Here is an 18893-nt window from a genome sequence, read left to right as displayed (position 1 = left end):
AGCACCAACCCTGTGATTGGTGCAACCCACTCCACCCCCCCAAACATCACATAACTCCTTTAATGTTGTACTATTGAGATAAAACTTCTGTCGTGCTTGCCTGATGTTAAACTGTGTGATAAAATCAAACGGTGAAAGCTTTCGGCCTAAAATGTGTCGTTGTGATTTAGTTTTATTGCGCAACAGATTAAAAAACGGTTCCCTGCAAGGTTATATGTTGACATTTTAGAATGAGGAGCTTTCCTAGGAGTTTACTCCTCTCTCGGGAGGAGTAAACATTTCTGAGAAGCGATTACGGTCCAAATCCACCGACTCAACAACCTCTTATGTCAGCAGAGTTAAAGAACACATGTGCATTTTGCAGTGTGGCTGTGTGTTTGTGTGTTTGTGTGTCCTACCCTCCCACGGACAGCCGTACAGCTCCACTCTCATGCAGACGGTGGTCGACACTCTGGTGACGGGGATCAGCCGGATGTAGCGGGTGATGATCGGAGGGTGGAGGTCGTTGATGACTGAGGCGTAGGCGTTCTTGTTTCCCTCCATCACCTGGATACAAATATAACATGAGGAACAGCAAGACGATCAATTTTCCCTGAAGGAGAAAACTGTTTTCTACAGCGTGCACCCAGTACGTACGAGTGTGTGACCCAGAACAGTTTGTTAACATGGACAGTAAACTGGAGCAGTAGAGTATTATGGACTGAACTGTGTCTGTGTAGTAGCTGAAGGTGCTGAACACCAGGATTCATTAATTGTGGACCAGTTACAATTTGTATCAGAAATGTAACCCCGATCTATGAACAGTGCAGTGTTCACATGGAGTCGGTGGTGGAAGAAGTACTTTTATTTAAAGGTGACAAAAGTGATTCTGGAGTCTCAGTCCCAGTTCGTCAAATACTGACGCCTTGGGTTGGTAAGTTGGTCTGTCCCCCGACCCAAAGCACCAGCATTTGACCTGAGAATAACCCTTTGACTCCACCGGGCACGTCTCTGTTACGTAGCATTACCAAACTCTGTTCCCTCCTTCACTCGACTTCATTTGCCACTGGAGGCATTTCAGAAGCGGAGCGTCGTGTCTGCCTGATGTTGTTGACTTGCTCTTTTGTCAATTTCATAATTTTCTCCTTGATTTCTGTACTTCTACTGTGATTGAGTAGACTAGGTAGTTAAACAGCGTCCTTATTTGTATGTTTTACGTGATTGCTGTTAATATTTTATGACTTTGCTGTGCTGTAGATCAAGAGTCAGCACGCAGTATTTTATTTAATATTATTTTGAGCTGCTTCATCGTCTCAACTGCCTCCATTGTTCGCTAGTTTTGTTGGGCTACCAGCTGCAGGAATCAATCTGTCCCCGGTGGATGTTTTCTGGAGTATCTTAAAATAAAAAAAAGTATCTTGACGAGACTTGTTTGTTTCTGCCTCAGACAAAAACACGAACTGGTGTTTAAACTGTGTCTGAATGGTGTTGCTTACTTCGAAGGCCCAACGGGAAGCTGGTGTGTAAATGTCATTTCCTGGGATTTTAGCGTGAATGACCTGAAGCAGCTCACGGTGATTTTCTTTTCTTTTCCTCCCTCTTTCTCCGTCTATCACTCCGTCACATGTTTCCGCTCCAGATTTTCCTCCATTCTGCTGCTCAGACTGTCTTCCTGTCTCAAATTTTCCCTCAATTTCCCATCTCACAGACCCAGGCTTGACCCTACAGTTCTTTGTCTCCCCTCTGCAGCGAAATATTTGGGTCACTCACTGCGTTTCCCAGCCGGTTCCTCCAGGACTTCCACAGCAGGCCGTCCCTGCTGTAGTTGAGGCGGTAAGCTCGGGCGAACTCGTTCCCAGAGTTCCTGGCGTATCGCCCCTGAGTCCCGACTACCGTGAGGAAGGTCAGCCTGCCCAGATCCACCTGAAAGACACATCAGCGATTGCGATTATTTATTGTCTTTTATTGTGCATTTTGCCCACTTAAACATGCTACTGCATGCTTTCATGTCTCCATTACACACTAAATAAATGAGTGAAGTCACGTTTTGTCCTGTGTTGTTGGCATTTGCTACTCTGAGGAAAAGGGAAAGTGATCTGGCTGTCTTTGTGACATCTGCGCCATCAATAACACTATAAAGAAAGGCGGAAGTTTCCAATAGAGATGACCAATCATCTCATATGTCATTCAAAACATTTTGCTGAATGGGATCACAGTTTAATATAGAGCTGAAATTCTCCTGCTAATGTATGACAAGTCTGTACTATTTGTTTCACATTTTTCTGGTTGCAGCTGATCCTGTTTTTCTGAACTGGTCGGTGTGCTTGTCTTGCCAAAAGCTGCATATCAAATGATAATTTCAAATCATGGACTCATGAAATATTGCACTAATAGTCCCCATTTTTAAAGTGTTTCCGATTTAATTCTGATTCCAAGTTCAATGATTCATCGCACAAAAACAAACAAAAAAAACCTTTTGGCTTGTTGCTGATGTGTATCACTCGTCTGTCTCACTGAACAGATGTCTTTCTGTCTCTACAAATGTTTCAATCGACATTTACTCCCAAAGATTCAACTTAGTGGCGCACAAACTCCACAGGTAGCAGCACATATTACAGAAAATGTGTCTATGTCAGTGCACATTTACATTTTACGTGTATGAAGTTCACTGATGAGCGAAAACTGATCCACCACCAGCAAAATCATACTTCTTGCACTGCTGAACTCCCATAATTAGAATTTCAGTATATCTATGAAAGCACAAGTTGAACTCTAGCAGTTCACCTTCCAGACTCCACTGTGAATTTAAGCTTAACACCTGATTTTAGTGCTCAGTAAAATATGACTGGACTTGCTGTGGATTTTTGAGGACTTCTTGTGTTCTAGAAATCCTGAGGATCCTCACAGGCACTGAATCTGTGTCACTGTAAATTTTGCCATGACATGACACTGAAAGCGCTGATCGAACACAAACCTGCAGGTACTGACTGTCCGAAGGCTCCAGCTGTCCCTCAGGACACCAGGCGCCGTCTCCTTCCTCACGATTCAACCTGCAAGCACACACACACATGCAGAATTCAGACTGTCTGCTGACACTGGAAATGTTGATCACAAGCTCATTTCCACAGTTTAGTGGTACATTTTATATCACGACTTCATGCTGAAGCATCTTTTACAAATCAGCTCAGAATTACTTTTCTTTCTTAAATGTTTTTAAATGCAAAAAACAAAAACAAAACAAACATATAGGTTAATCAGATCCTATCAATCGATCACACACACTGACCTGGCGTACTGTGGTCCAGTCGTCTCGTACCAGTGGCTGGATGCTGTGATGTCATCGTCTTTAATCCGTCCATCCTCCATGCCCAAGGCATAGCGACAGTGTGCTGAAAACATACACACAGAACACTAGTTTCACTGTGTGTGTGTGTGTGTGTGTGTGTGTGTTTGTTCCACTTCAAACTTCGTGGGCACCAATGTTATTTATACAATGACAATGAAGACATTCATTATGTCCTCGCTTATTGAAAACGTCTTTTTTTGAGGGTTCAGAGTTTATTTATAAGGTTACACACATCTAAGGACTGGGGGCCGGATAATGTATTACGTCAATGGTCCTTACGAGTATAGAATTACCAATAGGTGTATGCAGCCCACTTGCCAAGCCGCTTAATGGTTCTGCAAACAACTGATACGTTCACATCTGTATGAGTTTCTACTGTACGTCACATAACGTTCACATTATAATTATGACATGACTTTCATATCAGGAGGTGGAGGAGACATGAGGGGTCCACAGATATGACTTTTTCAGGGCTGATACCGAAACTGACACTGATTATTAGTAGTCAAGGCCGATATCAATTTGCAGTGTGAAAATTTCACCAAACCAGCGACGAAATAACCCAATATTGAACCAACAATTTACTCAAGTACTGCTCTGAAGTACAATTTTTGAGGCACTTTACTTGAGTATTTCTTTTTCCAGCGACTTCATCCTTCCTCTCAACTACATTTATTTGATACATTCAGATACTAGTTACTTTGCAGATCCATATTATTCAGTGTTTACAGACTATTAATTGTGACGTGTTACCAATCAGATACTGTTGTAGGCAGAGAGGATGCTTCGTCAGAGCCAAGGTAGCATGTTAGATTATTTTATCACCAGTATGACAGAAAATTCAGTGATCACGATAATTAGAAAATGCTGAATATTGGCCCCAATTACCACCCTGGGCTGATAATCAGTCTATCTCTATTTTAAGGTATGTTTAAGGAAACCATGGGAACATTTCCGGCTGTGTTTCTGGTGACAGCACAATCTTCTCCTAACCCTAACCAAGTGCTTTTTGTACCAAGACCTATCCATGGCTTGCAGAAACGTGCATTTCCAATTATTTCTGGTGATTGGGTTGGTGTGTGTGTGTGTGTGTGTGTGTGTGTGTCCGTACCAGGGTCGACCTGTCCAACGGCTGCTGTGGCTTGAAGGATCAGCAGCAGGAAGAGGTGCATGATGGTCCAGCGATCACACCAACACACACGCTACATCTCTGAGAGAGAGAGAGAGAGGATAGAGAGAGATGAAAGAGAGGATGTGAGGACAACTGAGTTAATCATAACTCATGAGCTTGTTTGTGGCTGTTGATTGTTGTTGTACCAGCTCTGAACATAGTAACAGCAACCAGCAACAAAGCTGTTGAGAAAGATCTCTGTGATCGTGGTCCAGACAGAGCAGATGGGAGGATGTTGTCTCACAGTGTATGAACTTTTGAGGTTTTATTCATTTAGATGTCAGAACACACAATATGATTTTGTGGAGAGACAATAAATAAATAAGCTGACAAAAATGTACAGTGTAATGTTCAAAAACAATCAAGGCTGAATAATAAACAACAGACACTTTAGACTGAATTATGTCCACGCCACTTAACAAATGAAAACAAGCTGTGTTCAAATCATTACCAGAGTTTTACACTTTGTTTCAGTCACTTTAAGGTTCATACTGATCACTTGGTAACACATCTTCAAGGCTGCCTACAGTTTATAATTGATCTCTAATAACAATCAGGCACAAATCATTTTGCTTTGTATGTGCTGAATCATCTCCCGCCCTGGACGTCCTCAGCTAATGATCAATTGCATCTTCTAGAATTTTTGTGTAACCGAGTTTTTGTTTTTAACATCGTCCAGAAAGCAACTAGTATTTAAGCTTCTTCTGGACATGTTCATGTTGGTGAATTTTCTTTGCTACTGTCACGGTGTCGTTGCGTTATCTGTTTGTAAAATATGTGAAATCCGTATTCCCTCCATGATTAGCCTATTAAATTCTCTGCAGATGTTTCTTTATTGTTGTTTATTTTAATTTTATCAATTGATCCCCATATTCTATGTATTTTAAATTCATTTGTTCCACTGAATGCACTGCCATATTTACCTTTATTTTATCTATTTTATGTATTATACTCATCTATTTGTGTGTCTGCATTTTACTGTAGGTTTCAGTGTGCGTGCAGGGCGAGCAGGTCGAATAAAATGCCTCTGGAGGGATTAATAAAGTTGTCTGATTCTGAATCAGAGCTACAGTCTGTTCACCCCTGGGAAAGATGTGGTGAGCAAAAATGGATGATTTAATATTCGACAGCTGTTATAAATGAGTTTTTCCCTCCTCTCTAAACCCACGTGGAGCATGAAGTGCAAACTGCAATCCTGTTGTCTTCCTCTGAAACTGTCCGTCCTGTGGAGCTGTGACCCCAACTGGTTTGTTTTCAAAGCCTTGCTTCACCAAAGTCCAGGATGCAAACTTTGTAACTGGATCCATTCAGAGACATTTCTCCGATCATCTCAGAACAAGCCCGACCCATACAGACAGAGATAACTGCACCCTCCTCCGTACAAAATCCTTAAGAATTACAACATTTGTTGGCGTTTCCACGGTCGGAGGTGAACTGGTCTGTAAAACTGTCGCTGTTTGACACAACTACGGCGGGATGGATGAACAAGGATTGGTCTGAATGGCTCCCAACTTCACTTACAATAGGACTGAGTGTGTGTCTGTGTGTGTTTGTGTGTATGGGTGTGTGTGTGTGAGTGATTTCACAATGTTGCCGTTGGAGCGAAGCAGTTTATAAATACTGGACACACACACACAGCAGCCCACTCAAAGATGTTACGCAACACTGAAAAACACGCGCTCGCACACGCACACACACACACACACACACACACACACACACACACACACACACACACACACAAACACACACACAAAAGAAAAGTCTCTCCTCTCAATCAAAGTATTTAACAGATATAAACCTCATAATCAACAGTCTCTCCCCTTGCGCATAGTTTCATTCACTCTAGAGTTCGTCTGCCGTCGAGTGTTGGTTTCAAAATGACGGACACTGGAGGAAACAGCTGGTCAGGAGGGAAAGAGAGAGAGAGAGAGAAGGAGAACATGGGAGAAGGAGAAAATGGAAAGAGAAGAAGAACCCTGACGCAGACCACAGAGGGACAGCAGGGTGAGGCTGAGGACGGACACCGAGGGACGTAAGAGAGCAAACACAAAGAGAGGAGGAGGAGGAGGAGGAGGAGGAGGAGGAGGAGGAGGGAGATAACGTCAAGGAGGGAGAGGAAAGAGAGGGAGGAGAGACGTGGCCAGGAGAACAATAAACGGAAGGGTAAAGCAGAGTGAGACATACAGAGCTCAAAGAGCGATTCGACAGCGGGCTGAAGAGCAGAGTTGCGCCGCTTTTTCCGCTCTGGGTTTCACCCCCGACAATGTGGTTTGTCGCAGCCATAAATGCACGCTGGTGCACGTGTGACCACACCCCAACAGTGATGTCACCAGGTCCCGGAGTACACCTGTACATCACTGTGGGGAGGGCAAAGTTCCAAAGCTGGCAGATGATCTCATCTGAAATCAAGTTCACATTTGTAAAACCCTCTCTGAGCTAAAATCACCTCAGAGGTCAGAAAAAGTGTTAATGCTCATCTATATGTATATTACACGCTAAAGGGGCCCTGTGTAGTTCTGGAGAGGAAATTCAACCTCAGAAATATTCACTTTTTCCATAACTGAATAATCAAGCTGTTCTCAGAGGACAGCAAGGTCCCCAGAACACTGGCTGAAGCTAGAAAGGTGGCAGGGTCCGCCAAACATAAACAAAATAAAACAGTAGGAAATTGTGTTGTCCTTTAAAGTCAGTTGGTTTATTCAGTTTAATCAGTCATTCAGCTGAAAAGAGTTTGTTTATTTAGTTTGTTTACACAGTCACTGGAGATCTTTCTCTTCTGAGTACAATTTCTTCCCCAAAACCACATAGTGCACCTTTGAAGGGTAAGTACGTCCTAAAATGAAAATTCAGTGATTACTTACGTACTAAACTAAGCTAAACTAAACTTTACTATGGAAAAATTAATTAATTAATTAATTAATTAATTGAAAAAACATGAAATGCTTATCCATCATAATGAAAGTCTCTGGAGGTCCCGAGCTCCCAGATTGATTTGATTAGTCTGAAGTGTGCGCAAAAGATTGAACGCTTATGAGGGTGCAAAAAAAATGTGTTTTCAATTCAGTTCGGAATCTAAGGACCTACTGAGACTTGGCTTATGCTGGACAAGCTTGTATGGAGCCGTTTTATTTAAATTTCTGATGAGTCATCCTTAAAAATTTCAAAACAAGACCCCATCTACTTCAGTAGTTTAGGAGAATGCTCCAACACTATTTTGCTGTGAAGCTCCAGAAATGTTTCTGTGGACTACGAAACTTCCCATGACTTCCCGTGGGAACGGGTGTGAGAAAATAATGACTGACTTTCAATTTTTTGCGGGAACTTCTCCTTTAAAGTAACCAGTGACTAAAGCGACCAAATAAAAGTAGTCGAGCAGAAAAATAAAGTAATACCTCAAAATTGTATTTAGGTACAGTAAGAAATATACCTACTTCCCACCTGGGAACGACTACCACCGGGATCAGACAACGCAATATTTTGTCTTTTGAAAATGTTTTGCCTTTTTGTCACTGTGTGTCGTTCATGGTGTCACAAACTCTTGCAGTGACATCAGTAAGAAACACGGCAGACTACATCAGAGTCCTTTTTTCGTGATCGACATGATTTACAGAGGTGAACAGTACACGGGACTTCACTGTTTCACCTGACAGCACCAAAACATCATTCATCTTTCTCTTCTTCTTGTTTACAGCTCGAGAGTGCCCCGGGCTTGGCAAAGACACTCTGACACCTCAGTGACGCACTATGCTGACGTACTCAATACTGATTTTAATTCCCTCCGCTCCAGTTACGTCAGGGAGGCTAATCATCTCGTAAACATGATCAACATATGAAAGATTAAGCTCAGGGAGACTTAAGCAGAGGTGCACAAACATCAGCAGCAGTGGAGCGCAGGGCTGAAATCATTCTCTGGAGCGAGAGGAGTTTGTGGCCTGCTCGACTTTGAACAGAGAGCGGAGTTGAAGACCGGACAGATCACTGAGTCACAGTAGCCTAACCTCCACTTGGGAACAAATCAATCCGATCGGACTGTCCGCTGTGACAGAGCGCTACAGAAGCAGAGAAAACGACCCGCAGCAGCTCTCTGATTACAACACATTATTCACATTGTTCCCATAGAGTCGGTTCCACAGGGATCCTCGCAGCTGGGAGCAGGCTGAGCACAGAGCGGCACAGACTCTGTAAGAACCTGCCAGCTCTGTATAAAACAATTCAGCTCTTGAATCAATCCTTCTTTTACTGACGTAGATTCCACTACAGGAAGTGAATTCATTCACATCAGGCGAGCCGCACCAGAGAGCGCAGCAGTTCACTTTTTTTATTTCTCTGGCAAAGACTGGGAGACAGAGAGAGAGAGAGAGAGAGAGAGAGAGAGAGAGGGAGCTTTATGTAATGTGTTGGCTGCAGCTCAGATTCCTGCACTGTTGCTCATCTCTACAGCAAAATCACATGACCGGAGAGAGAGAGAGAGAGGGAGAGAGAGAGAGACGGAGGGGAAAAAAACATGGAGAGAGTGAACACAGTAAAAGCAATCAAGAGAGGAAGAATGAGGGAGACAGAAAAGATAGAGAAAGAAAAGTCTTCTTCACCCAGAGACGTTCGAACTGTCTTGGTTTAGGAGCACGGGAACAACACGAAGAAGCAAAAAAACAACTTTGGAGTATTTTTTTTCCCTTAAAGCAGCATGAAAACAGAGTTTCAGGGCATTGTTTAACAATACCTCATTGACAAAATATGTGTGACACTTTGAGCTCCTCTCTGAGGGTTGTAAAACACATGCCTTTCACTACACTTTGCTATATTGCTGTGTGTCTGCATGCTGGCAACCTCATGTCTTTTCATGCATTTCTGCACAGCACTGAATGTATGCATCCTCCGTCCCTGTGCAGTGTATACTTTATAGTCGATCAGGTACGTCACAGGCATCAACACGACCCCAGGCTCCATTTTCTTCTGTTTTACGTGCGTAGACGCGCTGAACGCTGCCATAACGGCGCAGAACAACGGAGCATCTGTTGTATGTAGCCATTAAAAATCAGACGAACTTTGAAATGAAGTGTAACCTTGGTACTGTGAACCAACGTCGGCTCTGGACACAATTATAAAACAGTTGAAGCTGAATTGAACAAGACACAAGCCAAGTCAAGTTTGATCTCCTGACTAAGTTTTTCGCTGCCTCGGTTTTCCTCGCCTTTGTCTTCTCCCTCTTTATCTCCTTCTCCCTTCCTCCCTCCTCATCTCCTCCCCTCTGTCCTCCTTTTCCTCTCACTCTGTCCCTCCTCCCTTTATCTCCTCCTCCCTCAGTCAGAACAAACTGGAGCCAAAAGCCTCAACATTCCTAACATTCAACGCAACCCAGAGCTCTCGCTCGCTCCTGCTCTCTCTCTTGCTCTCTCACTCTATGTGTGTCTATGTCTCTCGCTCACAAAAACACACAGGAATCCACATGCCTTTCTCCAAGTCTCTCTCTCTCTCTCCCTCTCTCTTTTACTGTTACACACGGGAAAATGCGTCTCTCTCTCTCTCTCTCTCTCTCCCTCTCTATCTCTCTCGCCCCTCTCTCTCTGGTTGAGGGGTGAATGAGACTGAGTTCACTGAGAACAAAACAGAACAGCAGAGGACACAATGGAACAGTATGGAGTACAAATATAATTTTTTTTTTTTTTTTTACTGCATGTCATTTCAAAATATATTATAGATCTTAATTTTTACAAAAATACAAATGTGTCAGGCTGGATTTGGGGAAAATTAGGTGAAATTGAGCAGGTATCGGACAAAGAAACGCATCGAGCGCACATTCCAGGTGGATAGTAACATGAATGCTGTGGAGCTATGGTTGAGTTTAAATGGCCATGTTAACTTTCCACAGATTATACAAAGCCGTGCAGTTTTTAGGCAGATCGTACAGTTATCTGGTGTCAATGCAACACTGAACCATAAGAGACATATTGAATTTCCTCTATTTGCTCAGGACGCACAGTAGATGTTCTGTGCCATCTATATCTAAAGCGGGCTTACACTCCAAAATCATAAGAAATATGAGTTAGCAGCAAATAAAAAAGAAAAAGAATTCTTAATATTATTACGCTATTATAATTACACAGACCCAGACAACGGGAAAACTCGGATGCCACCATCTCAGATGCTCCTCCAGCCTCCAGTGCCTCCGAGTGCTTGCATGGGGGATATGTTGGGTATCTGTAATTTAATTAATCAACGAGTATGGTCTAGACAAATTGAAAATAGTCATGAAATAACTTTAGCGTGTAAATAAAACTGACGTGACTGGCGATTGGTGCCATGTTTGAGAATTTTCAGGCTCTCCAGTTCTCCAGGAACAGCCCCTGGACACGATGCTGCTGTAACTATTAAAATGATCGTTCGGGTGTTAAGTCAGTGTATTACCTGCAGTAGAGAAGCAGCGTGTTGCACCAGCAGGGTATCAGATTATTACACCGCTATGGGTCTCTGCCCAAAATGGATCCAATAACCCTGCGGTGCAGTCTCAGATAAAACGACTGATCAAGGATTTTTTTCTCTTTTTTGAAGATTGTGAGATGTTGATGATCATTGCTGTGTTCTTGACATCTTTGTTAATGTTTCAGGAAATAACACATGGAAGGCGTATTTATGTGGTACAAACACATTTGGAACTAGCTGATTCAAATACTCTTTGCTGTGGGTGAACTGAAGGGGCGTCGGAGAAGGTATGTACTTATACTTCTAGTTAGAGCTGTTTTCAGCCTGAAGAAAGACTTCCTGTAGCTGCAGCGCTTTCTGTCTGATTATGCAACACAATAAACAATGAAAAAACACCCTGAGTGCTGAGGAGAGGCCTCATCCACCCCTCTGCGCACACACACACACACACACACACACACACACACACACACACACACACACACACACACACACACACACACAAAGCTCAGCTGGGTCCAGATGCCTGTAATGACACACTGTGAGACAGTAAAGACTACCAGCTGGCAATCAACAGGAAACAACAGAAACTGTCGTAATAACACTGCCTCTAATATTTAGCATATTTTGTACAATCATGACCAACAAGCGCCAGCGCGAGAGAATTGTTTAAATGTGCTATTTGTATATAAAACACAACATTTGATTTTCAGCTCAGTTTAATTCCCAGCTCGTTAAAAACTGACGGCCCATCCTTCAATCCCTAAGCGTCAGTTTTGACGAGCTGGGAGTGAGACTCAAAAATCAACCTTTCTTACAAACAGCACCTTTAATGTGAATGTATCTTAAGACTCCTCCCAACACTTCCAGATCCATTGAAACCCACTGACTGTGATGAAAAAACACCCATCTGTGCGCCATAAGACTCTTACTTTCAGCTGCCATCAGCAACAAAACCAGGCACAACATGATGTCCAGTCCATCACAGTGTGTGTTTACAAAGTGTGTTGAAGCGTTCTGCACGTTTCTACAGGTTGAGTGGCACACACTCATCCTACATGTACAACTATGCTTTTTAAATATCCTGCCTGGTCTCTCTTTCTGTCAGCTGGGTGTGTCAGAACGTTTCGGCTTCCGCTCCTGCAGCACGCTGCGTAAAAGTACACGTGCGCATCAGCGAAATGCCCAAAATGTAAATGTAACCTGAGAGCAGGTGATGGTTACGAGGTCTGGGCTGGAGCAGAGCAGCAGATGGTTTAAAAAGAGCTGCCGGTATCTGAAGAATGTGAGGAGCGCTTGATTTAACATGCAAAGCTGCAAACTGACACTACTGCAGCCGAGGTGAACGCGATCAAACACACTTGGAAAGCCCGATTTTAGGATTTACAGAGGATGTAGAATTTGTGTCACTGAAGAAGTTGACCTGAATTTTGAGTGTTTCTTATGAACTTGTGACACCTCTAGTGAACCCGTCAGTAGATCAATCACCCGATGTCCACTCTTGTAGTGGAAACTGATTAATGTTTTTGATTTTTATAACCTTGTTTCGTCTTTTTAGTAACGACTCTGAAGTTGAACATGTCACTCGAGACTGTGCTGCTTGACTCAGAATACGAGCCCTGAAAACACAAGTGTCTCTCACGCACAGGTATGCAGGCTATCATAAGTCTTTCAGCGGTGGGCGGAGGGAGCAGAGGAGCTGATCTGTCTCTGGATTCTCCATAAGGAGCTGCAAATCACTGTGCAGACTCAAAATGAGGCAGCACGGCCCTGAATTTGTTTACACCCAGAAAAACATGCAAAGCTTTAGACTGATGAGTTCCGTCCACTTCTAACATGACAGCCCAGAAGGATGGCACGACCGGATCACTGATGGGGCTGGGTTTTCAGAATCTGTCCATCCATGAACTGTTGACTACAATCTGGCTCCGCTTGCAACACAATGAAACTGGCTTGATTTCTAAACAAATTGCATTTCAAATAAACCACATTTAATGTGATGTCTAACAGACAACCCAGTGAACCCTCGTGCCAGCCAATGAGCCGAATCCACACTGCAAACTGACAAATGTGCCCTTTTCATTGCTTGTAGATTAATGACAGTGATGTCTGTTTAATGTTTACAACATGAAAGCAGCTAAGCATCGGTGAGACAATAGTGTCTAGTTGCATAACTTAATCACTGCATGAAAACAATCGAGTGCAAGAGAGGTTTGTCTAACAAGTGGAAACATTTCCTGCACCGGTTTTGATTTGTCCAGCGTGAGTCACGGTACCCCATCGGGATCTGCTGATGCCAGGAAGTCCGACTCGGGGGAAAAACAACAGACATCATCAACTTTGGTCTGAGGAGATGGACTATATGCATGGTTAGACATTTGTAAAAAGAATAATCAGAGTTTGACTCTTCCTGTATGACTGTTTACAGCAGCCGGAAAACTGCGTAACGAGATATGACAATATGTTAAAAGGTCCCATTTTACTGAAAGTGCGATTTCCTTGCCTGTTTTTGATTATGATGCAGCTCTAGGTGCTAAATAAATACTATGAAGAGTATCAAAATGCTCACATCACAAAGAAACGCACACAGCCCTGTTTTCGTAAAAATGTGCCTTCAAATGAACCTAACTTCCATGAGGTTATGATGTCACAAAACCTGTCCGCTCAGGCCTGCGAGAGCTGAGCAATCAGAACAGACTGGGTTTTTTGGGGGGGGGGGGGGGCTTAAAGAGACATGACTTAAAGTGGAGCACTGAATAGAGGTGCTGCAGCAAAGGAAAGTATGGGGAAAATATGTTTTTGGGGGGAAAACGATTGTATTTTGAACATCAAAAATATTTTCTAGTGGACACACAAACTAAAATCTTTAAGCTGCAAAGAAGCATAAAATAAGACCTTGAAATCTCAGAGCTGATCGCCCCCGCAGTAAATGTACCAAGGAAGTTATCTTGGTTCTCTCTCGGACATTTTAACTACTCATAATTCGAAACGATTCAATAAAAGTTCCTCATAATAAAATCAGATCATATCACTCTGCATCGCCTGCCTTCATATGCAGCCATGTTCAGTGTTGTTCTTCTCAGTTTCATGCGCCCTCGTTCGTGTGTTCTTTTTAATGGTTTAATGAGCCGCTGGCCTCGGCTCGGCAGATGGAAACTCGACACACACTCACTCATTTACACTCATCTGTAATCCGCTGCTTCCACTCGAACCACTACTATCTGCACACACTTCTCCAGGAGCCATTTTGACTGTTTCCTGTAAGTGTTTGTGTTTCACAGTGTGACTCAAGTGGTGCTTGTATACAAAAAAAAAGGCCTCATGAGAGCATCGTAACTCAGACCAGAGTCCGATTAAAGGGTCAGAGACTTTATGTGATGACTTAATGACCTGAGGTTAAAAGTCTTTGGAAACGTGTATCTTAAGGTCTGAGGGACAAAACTGGAAGGAGGTCGTGTTTTCATGTTTTCCTGCAACTGCTGCCGCTAACATGCAAGATACTATCCTCTCAAATAGATCCATCTTTGGTGAAAAGCTCACAGACGGATCACTTTATTGACTCCAGGCTGAGCTGGAGAGATTTGAGAAGATATCTGGATGTGATGTCGAATAGATATCGGGATGGAATGAATTATCTTTTTTACTGGACAGGCGGAGCGCTCACTGGTGCTGAGATTCCCAAAGAGTGTTGGGACGTCATCTTGTTAACTTTGAGTGTTCAAAGCCTTTCTCAGAGTTCACTGAGGGCACAGCACGACCAACACATCCAGTACGACGGCACGCAAAGGTTTACAATCAGCCCATGTTGAAATCAGTTTGAACCAGTTATTGCCTCGATGCCCCATCTTATTACACTTCTGGTTCGACAGAGATATATTCCAATGAGACTTTTAATGAGACTTTGCCTTTATCTTTGACAAATGAGGAATACAAATCATTATCAATCTTAAGGCAACAGGTCTCAGACTATTGAACATAATGATGTCGTTTCTGACGGTGCAGACCTTTTTTAACTTTCATGACCTTTTTACATGCACATGAACCTATTTAAACACACTGAAGGGAAGGAAACAAACGGAGAAAAAGCAGAACAGGTCTCATCTCAAAGTTCTGTTAGTGCTGGTATTGTTTGAAAGCACTGAGGTGCAGCAGGCCTGTGTTTTAAATTACAAGTCAATTCGTACGATTCAGAGAACGAGCTCCCTTCAGAGGCTTTTTTCACCCTCAAGAAACATGAACAAGGAAAAACCTGCTGCGGTTCACCCCAGTGGAGGTTTGATGGTCAAAGACAAACGCAGACTGAGGTGAAACTGTGTCTTTTTTGTCTCAAACAGAACAAAACAGACATCATGTGAGTTTGGGAGGAAATATAAACCTGACAGCAGCAGCAGGAGACTACTGGACCCGGTTACATGCTGGCTGTTCTTCTCCCAGTCACAGGACTGTACACACACACTTCTGCACTTCTACAGATCATACAGTGCACTGCTCATACGCTGTGGGTGCCCCCTTACACTCGCACGACCTACAGACAGAGCGAAGAAAAGAAAAGGCCGCTAAACTTCAGCCGTCCGAATGATTCCTGTCTGACTGAGTGGCAGCAGGATGAAACCATATATCTCCCACCGCTTTGTTTCTGGTTTGATTTGTGAGTGAACAGAGCTGTGAGCTCTCACAGTCTGAGCCAAACACTGAACTGCTGCTGTGGTGAAATCACTTGGAGCCACATTGTAGCTTCAGGCTGCTCTCACTGCCTGTTCAAGAGACAATAAATCAGCTCTGCACTGCTTCGTATCACGAACACAGAGCTGTTAAATATACCTGCAGGGGGCTGGTGCGATCAGTCGTCAGTGACTGAGATCACTGGCAGTCAGAACTCACATTTTTTCTCGATTATTTTCCCAATAAACTATTTAATCCACTCGGTGCCAAAAAGGTGCTCGTGAGAAGTTCCCAGAGTGCAAAACTAGATCTTCAAACGACTCAAGAACTACTAACGTTGAGTTTGCTGCGACAAAAGCGATAATTGATGAAAATCCTCACATTGGAGACGCTGCAACTAGAGAACGTTTGGGATTAAGAAACAACATCAGTGATTAATCAGAAATCAGAGACGTCGTCCATCAGGTTTTAAATGCTTAACGTCTAAACCAGCGTGGACAAGAAGTCTGCTGTCAACAAAGTCAGAACAGCTACTGAGCTTCCAGGACAACACATACAAAAGAAAAATCTGCTGATGAGGACTGTTTAATAAAAGTGTTGAAAATGAGGGAAATGTATTCAATTGAATCATTTTCTGCTGTAAGTCAAGTGATTTTTTATTTTTATTTTTTCAATTTATATTATTCACTTCTGTGACTCTTCATCCCATCCTATCCACATTATCCTGTATAAACATCCCAGGGACTAGAAAGAAGTTTTCTTAAAATGATATTCACTCAGCAGTTTTGGAGAAAGACAGTTGATTGCTGAGTCTCACGCCAAAGTTGTAATATCGTCACTTTGGGATGATAGGTGTTGATATCTGATGATCTGCAAGTGAGCCTCAACAATCAACTATTTCACATAAAGTGCTTTTAATTGTCCCAAAGGCCTCTATGAACTGAGGTGGGTACGTGAAAAGACATGCGACTGGAAGAAAAAGGATTTACTTTAAAAAAAGTGATGGTGTTTAAGGGGTTGAAACTCTGCTGTCAGTCGTCAGTTTGTCCTTGTAAGCTGAGCTGACCGAGCGCAGAGCATGAAAATAACACAAACATGATCCCTAATACACCTCAGAGGAGGTCGACAGGTCAGCAACACACACACACACACACACACACACAAATATAGGCACACAAGCTTGACACCTCCATCTCATTCCTTAACCTTCATTTGCACTACTAATGTTCACAGTATAACGAGGCACAATTAATAATCAATTAAAGTTAGAGTTAGAGTAGAGAGTGTGGTCCTGTTTTTAGTTTTGTCTATAGTTTATGATAATGTGGCCTTTAACTGCATATATTTATTTTATCTATCTCTATGAACATGTGTTACAGGGTTAGAATTATAGATTGTTGCCATTATCGTTCAACCTTGTTGTTGATGAGTTGATGCGGTTGCCTTTTCACTACTAATTGTTGTAAGTCGAAGTGTAATTGCTCTTTTTGTACACTTTTTATTAGGTTTTTTTATGGTTACAAACTCTTTCTCCACCCCCCTAAACTTGTATTCTGAAGGTAAGTTATTTGACAAAAATAGAGACACACAGCACACATAGTCAAAGAGGGATTTGATTGCTGGCATTATTCAGCTTATGTAGATATCACAATAATATCATTATCATGAATTTGCTTGGCTACGATAATCGCGTCGTTAAAAAATTATATCGTGACAGCCCTGCTACCATCGTCAATGTCATCCAATGTGTCGCACTATCAGATCAACAATCCTAAACCCTAAAATATTTCATTTATTATAATTAAAGGTGAGAAAAAAGCATCACACTCGCAAACACATTTGACATTTTTGAAATGACCTAATTGAAATGACCTAAACAACCAACGATTATTACAATAAGTCTAATTGCTGCAGCTCTACATGTTTTAAATGCTTCAGTGTGTCTATATCATGTTTAACAATATCATGTCAATATCATTCACATTTTACAATGTTCCTGTTGTGACTCTAGTGAGTCTGTGATGGCCCACAGTGAGTGTAGAGCAGCTGATCTGCATAACATTTTATATCATTAGCAATAAAGTTATTATCTAGGGATGAATATTTATTCATTTTTCTGTGGCACTTTTAAAGTGACTATTAAGCCACTTTATCACATCTATGGACACTTACAGGCCTGTTCATATAATACAAATATTCTTACAGTAACCCACAGCACATTTGTGGTTCTCCATTGTGAGTTTATGACGGCTGGATTGTAATTTATGGCATTTGGTCTGGTAATCTGCGACCTCTCATTACATTTCAGTGACAGTACTCTCTCATAATCTCATAATCTGTCCTTCACAGTGACCTACAGTGTGTTCATCCTGTAATATTCCTACATGTGATTTCTGATCCAATGCTGCATTATGATGTTTTTCTGCAAGTTTATTTTGGTGACTTAAACTCTCTCTCTCTCTCTCTCTCTCTCTCACTCACTCTCTGTGATATTTTTAGAGTTGCTGGTGTGATTCCTGTAACCTGTGCACTGTGACTGGTCTGTCTCTGCTGCAGATAACAAAGAACTCAGCTATCATATCTGCTGTAGGCCTCAGTGTGCAGCAGCAGCAGCAGCAGCAGGACTCATCTCAGCTCTGTTGTCATGCACTCAAAGTTTCCAGACGGTCTTAACTCACTTTCCTGTTTCCCTCGCTGACACTTATATAACACAGGGGGACACAAACCCGTCAGCTGATTACCTGTCCGCGGGTTCCCTCCAGCAGCAGCAGCAGCAGCAGCAGCAGCGAGCTTCTCTCCGGTTCGATCCGGGGTTTTTTTGTCGGGGTCCAGTCCGGCAGGTCGGGAGTTTTTTTTTTTTTTTTTTTTTTTCCTTTCTTTTTTTTCCGACGGAGGAGCTCACACGATCATGGTGGAGAAAACTAACGGGGACTCGATCTCTCTCCTGGTTCACTGCCCGCTACCTTTCCCTTCTTGTCTTCTTTCTTCTTCTTCTTCTTCTTCTCTTTCTTCTAGCCTTCCTTCAACAGTGTGTTGGTAGGAGATCTGCACACTCCAGAGAGAGGGGAACAAAAAAAAAAAAAGAGAAGAAGTTGCTGTGTATTTACATCACATCCCGTTTCCGAAGAGGAGGAGGAGGAGAAGGAGGAAGGAGGAGGAGGAGGAAGGCAGCCCGTGCCCCCTGAGTGTCTGACATCTGAGAACTTGAGGGAAATCCGCAGCAGAGCCCTACGAAGGGACCTACAGAGGGAACACCTTTTCACAAAGGTTCCACCTCTTTCATTCCCATAATCTCTGGGATGTAGTACTACA

The 18893-nt window shown here is 42.7% G+C and overlaps 1 protein-coding gene across 4 annotated transcripts in view; it reads right to left on the bottom strand.

The window, feature by feature from the left end:
* ddr2l (discoidin domain receptor family, member 2, like) overlaps window positions 1-18681 on the bottom strand; it is a 30222-nt gene extending 11541 nt beyond the window's left edge. For 2 of the 4 annotated variants that reach the window (XM_030417469.1, XM_030417470.1), the window contains exons 1-6: window positions 18323-18681; window positions 4437-4535; window positions 3266-3368; window positions 2954-3029; window positions 1750-1902; window positions 399-546 (exon numbers count right to left, since the gene is read on the bottom strand). In XM_030417469.1, coding sequence (XP_030273329.1) covers window positions 399-546; window positions 1750-1902; window positions 2954-3029; window positions 3266-3368; window positions 4437-4497 — 541 coding nt within the window. In that variant the 5' untranslated portion in view covers window positions 4498-4535; window positions 18323-18681. The remainder of the gene's footprint in view (window positions 1-398; window positions 547-1749; window positions 1903-2953; window positions 3030-3265; window positions 3369-4436; window positions 4536-18322) is intronic. The other 2 variants (XM_030417471.1, XM_030417472.1) reach the window with 1 other exon arrangement.
* Window positions 18682-18893: the final 212 nt, after the last annotated feature.

This window comes from Sparus aurata, chromosome 5 (assembly GCF_900880675.1).
Source record: "Sparus aurata chromosome 5, fSpaAur1.1, whole genome shotgun sequence".
Taxonomy (NCBI): Eukaryota; Metazoa; Chordata; class Actinopteri; order Spariformes; family Sparidae; genus Sparus; species Sparus aurata.
The sequence above is the reverse complement of the archived record's forward strand: the minus strand, read 5'-3'. Positions and strand labels throughout refer to the sequence as shown.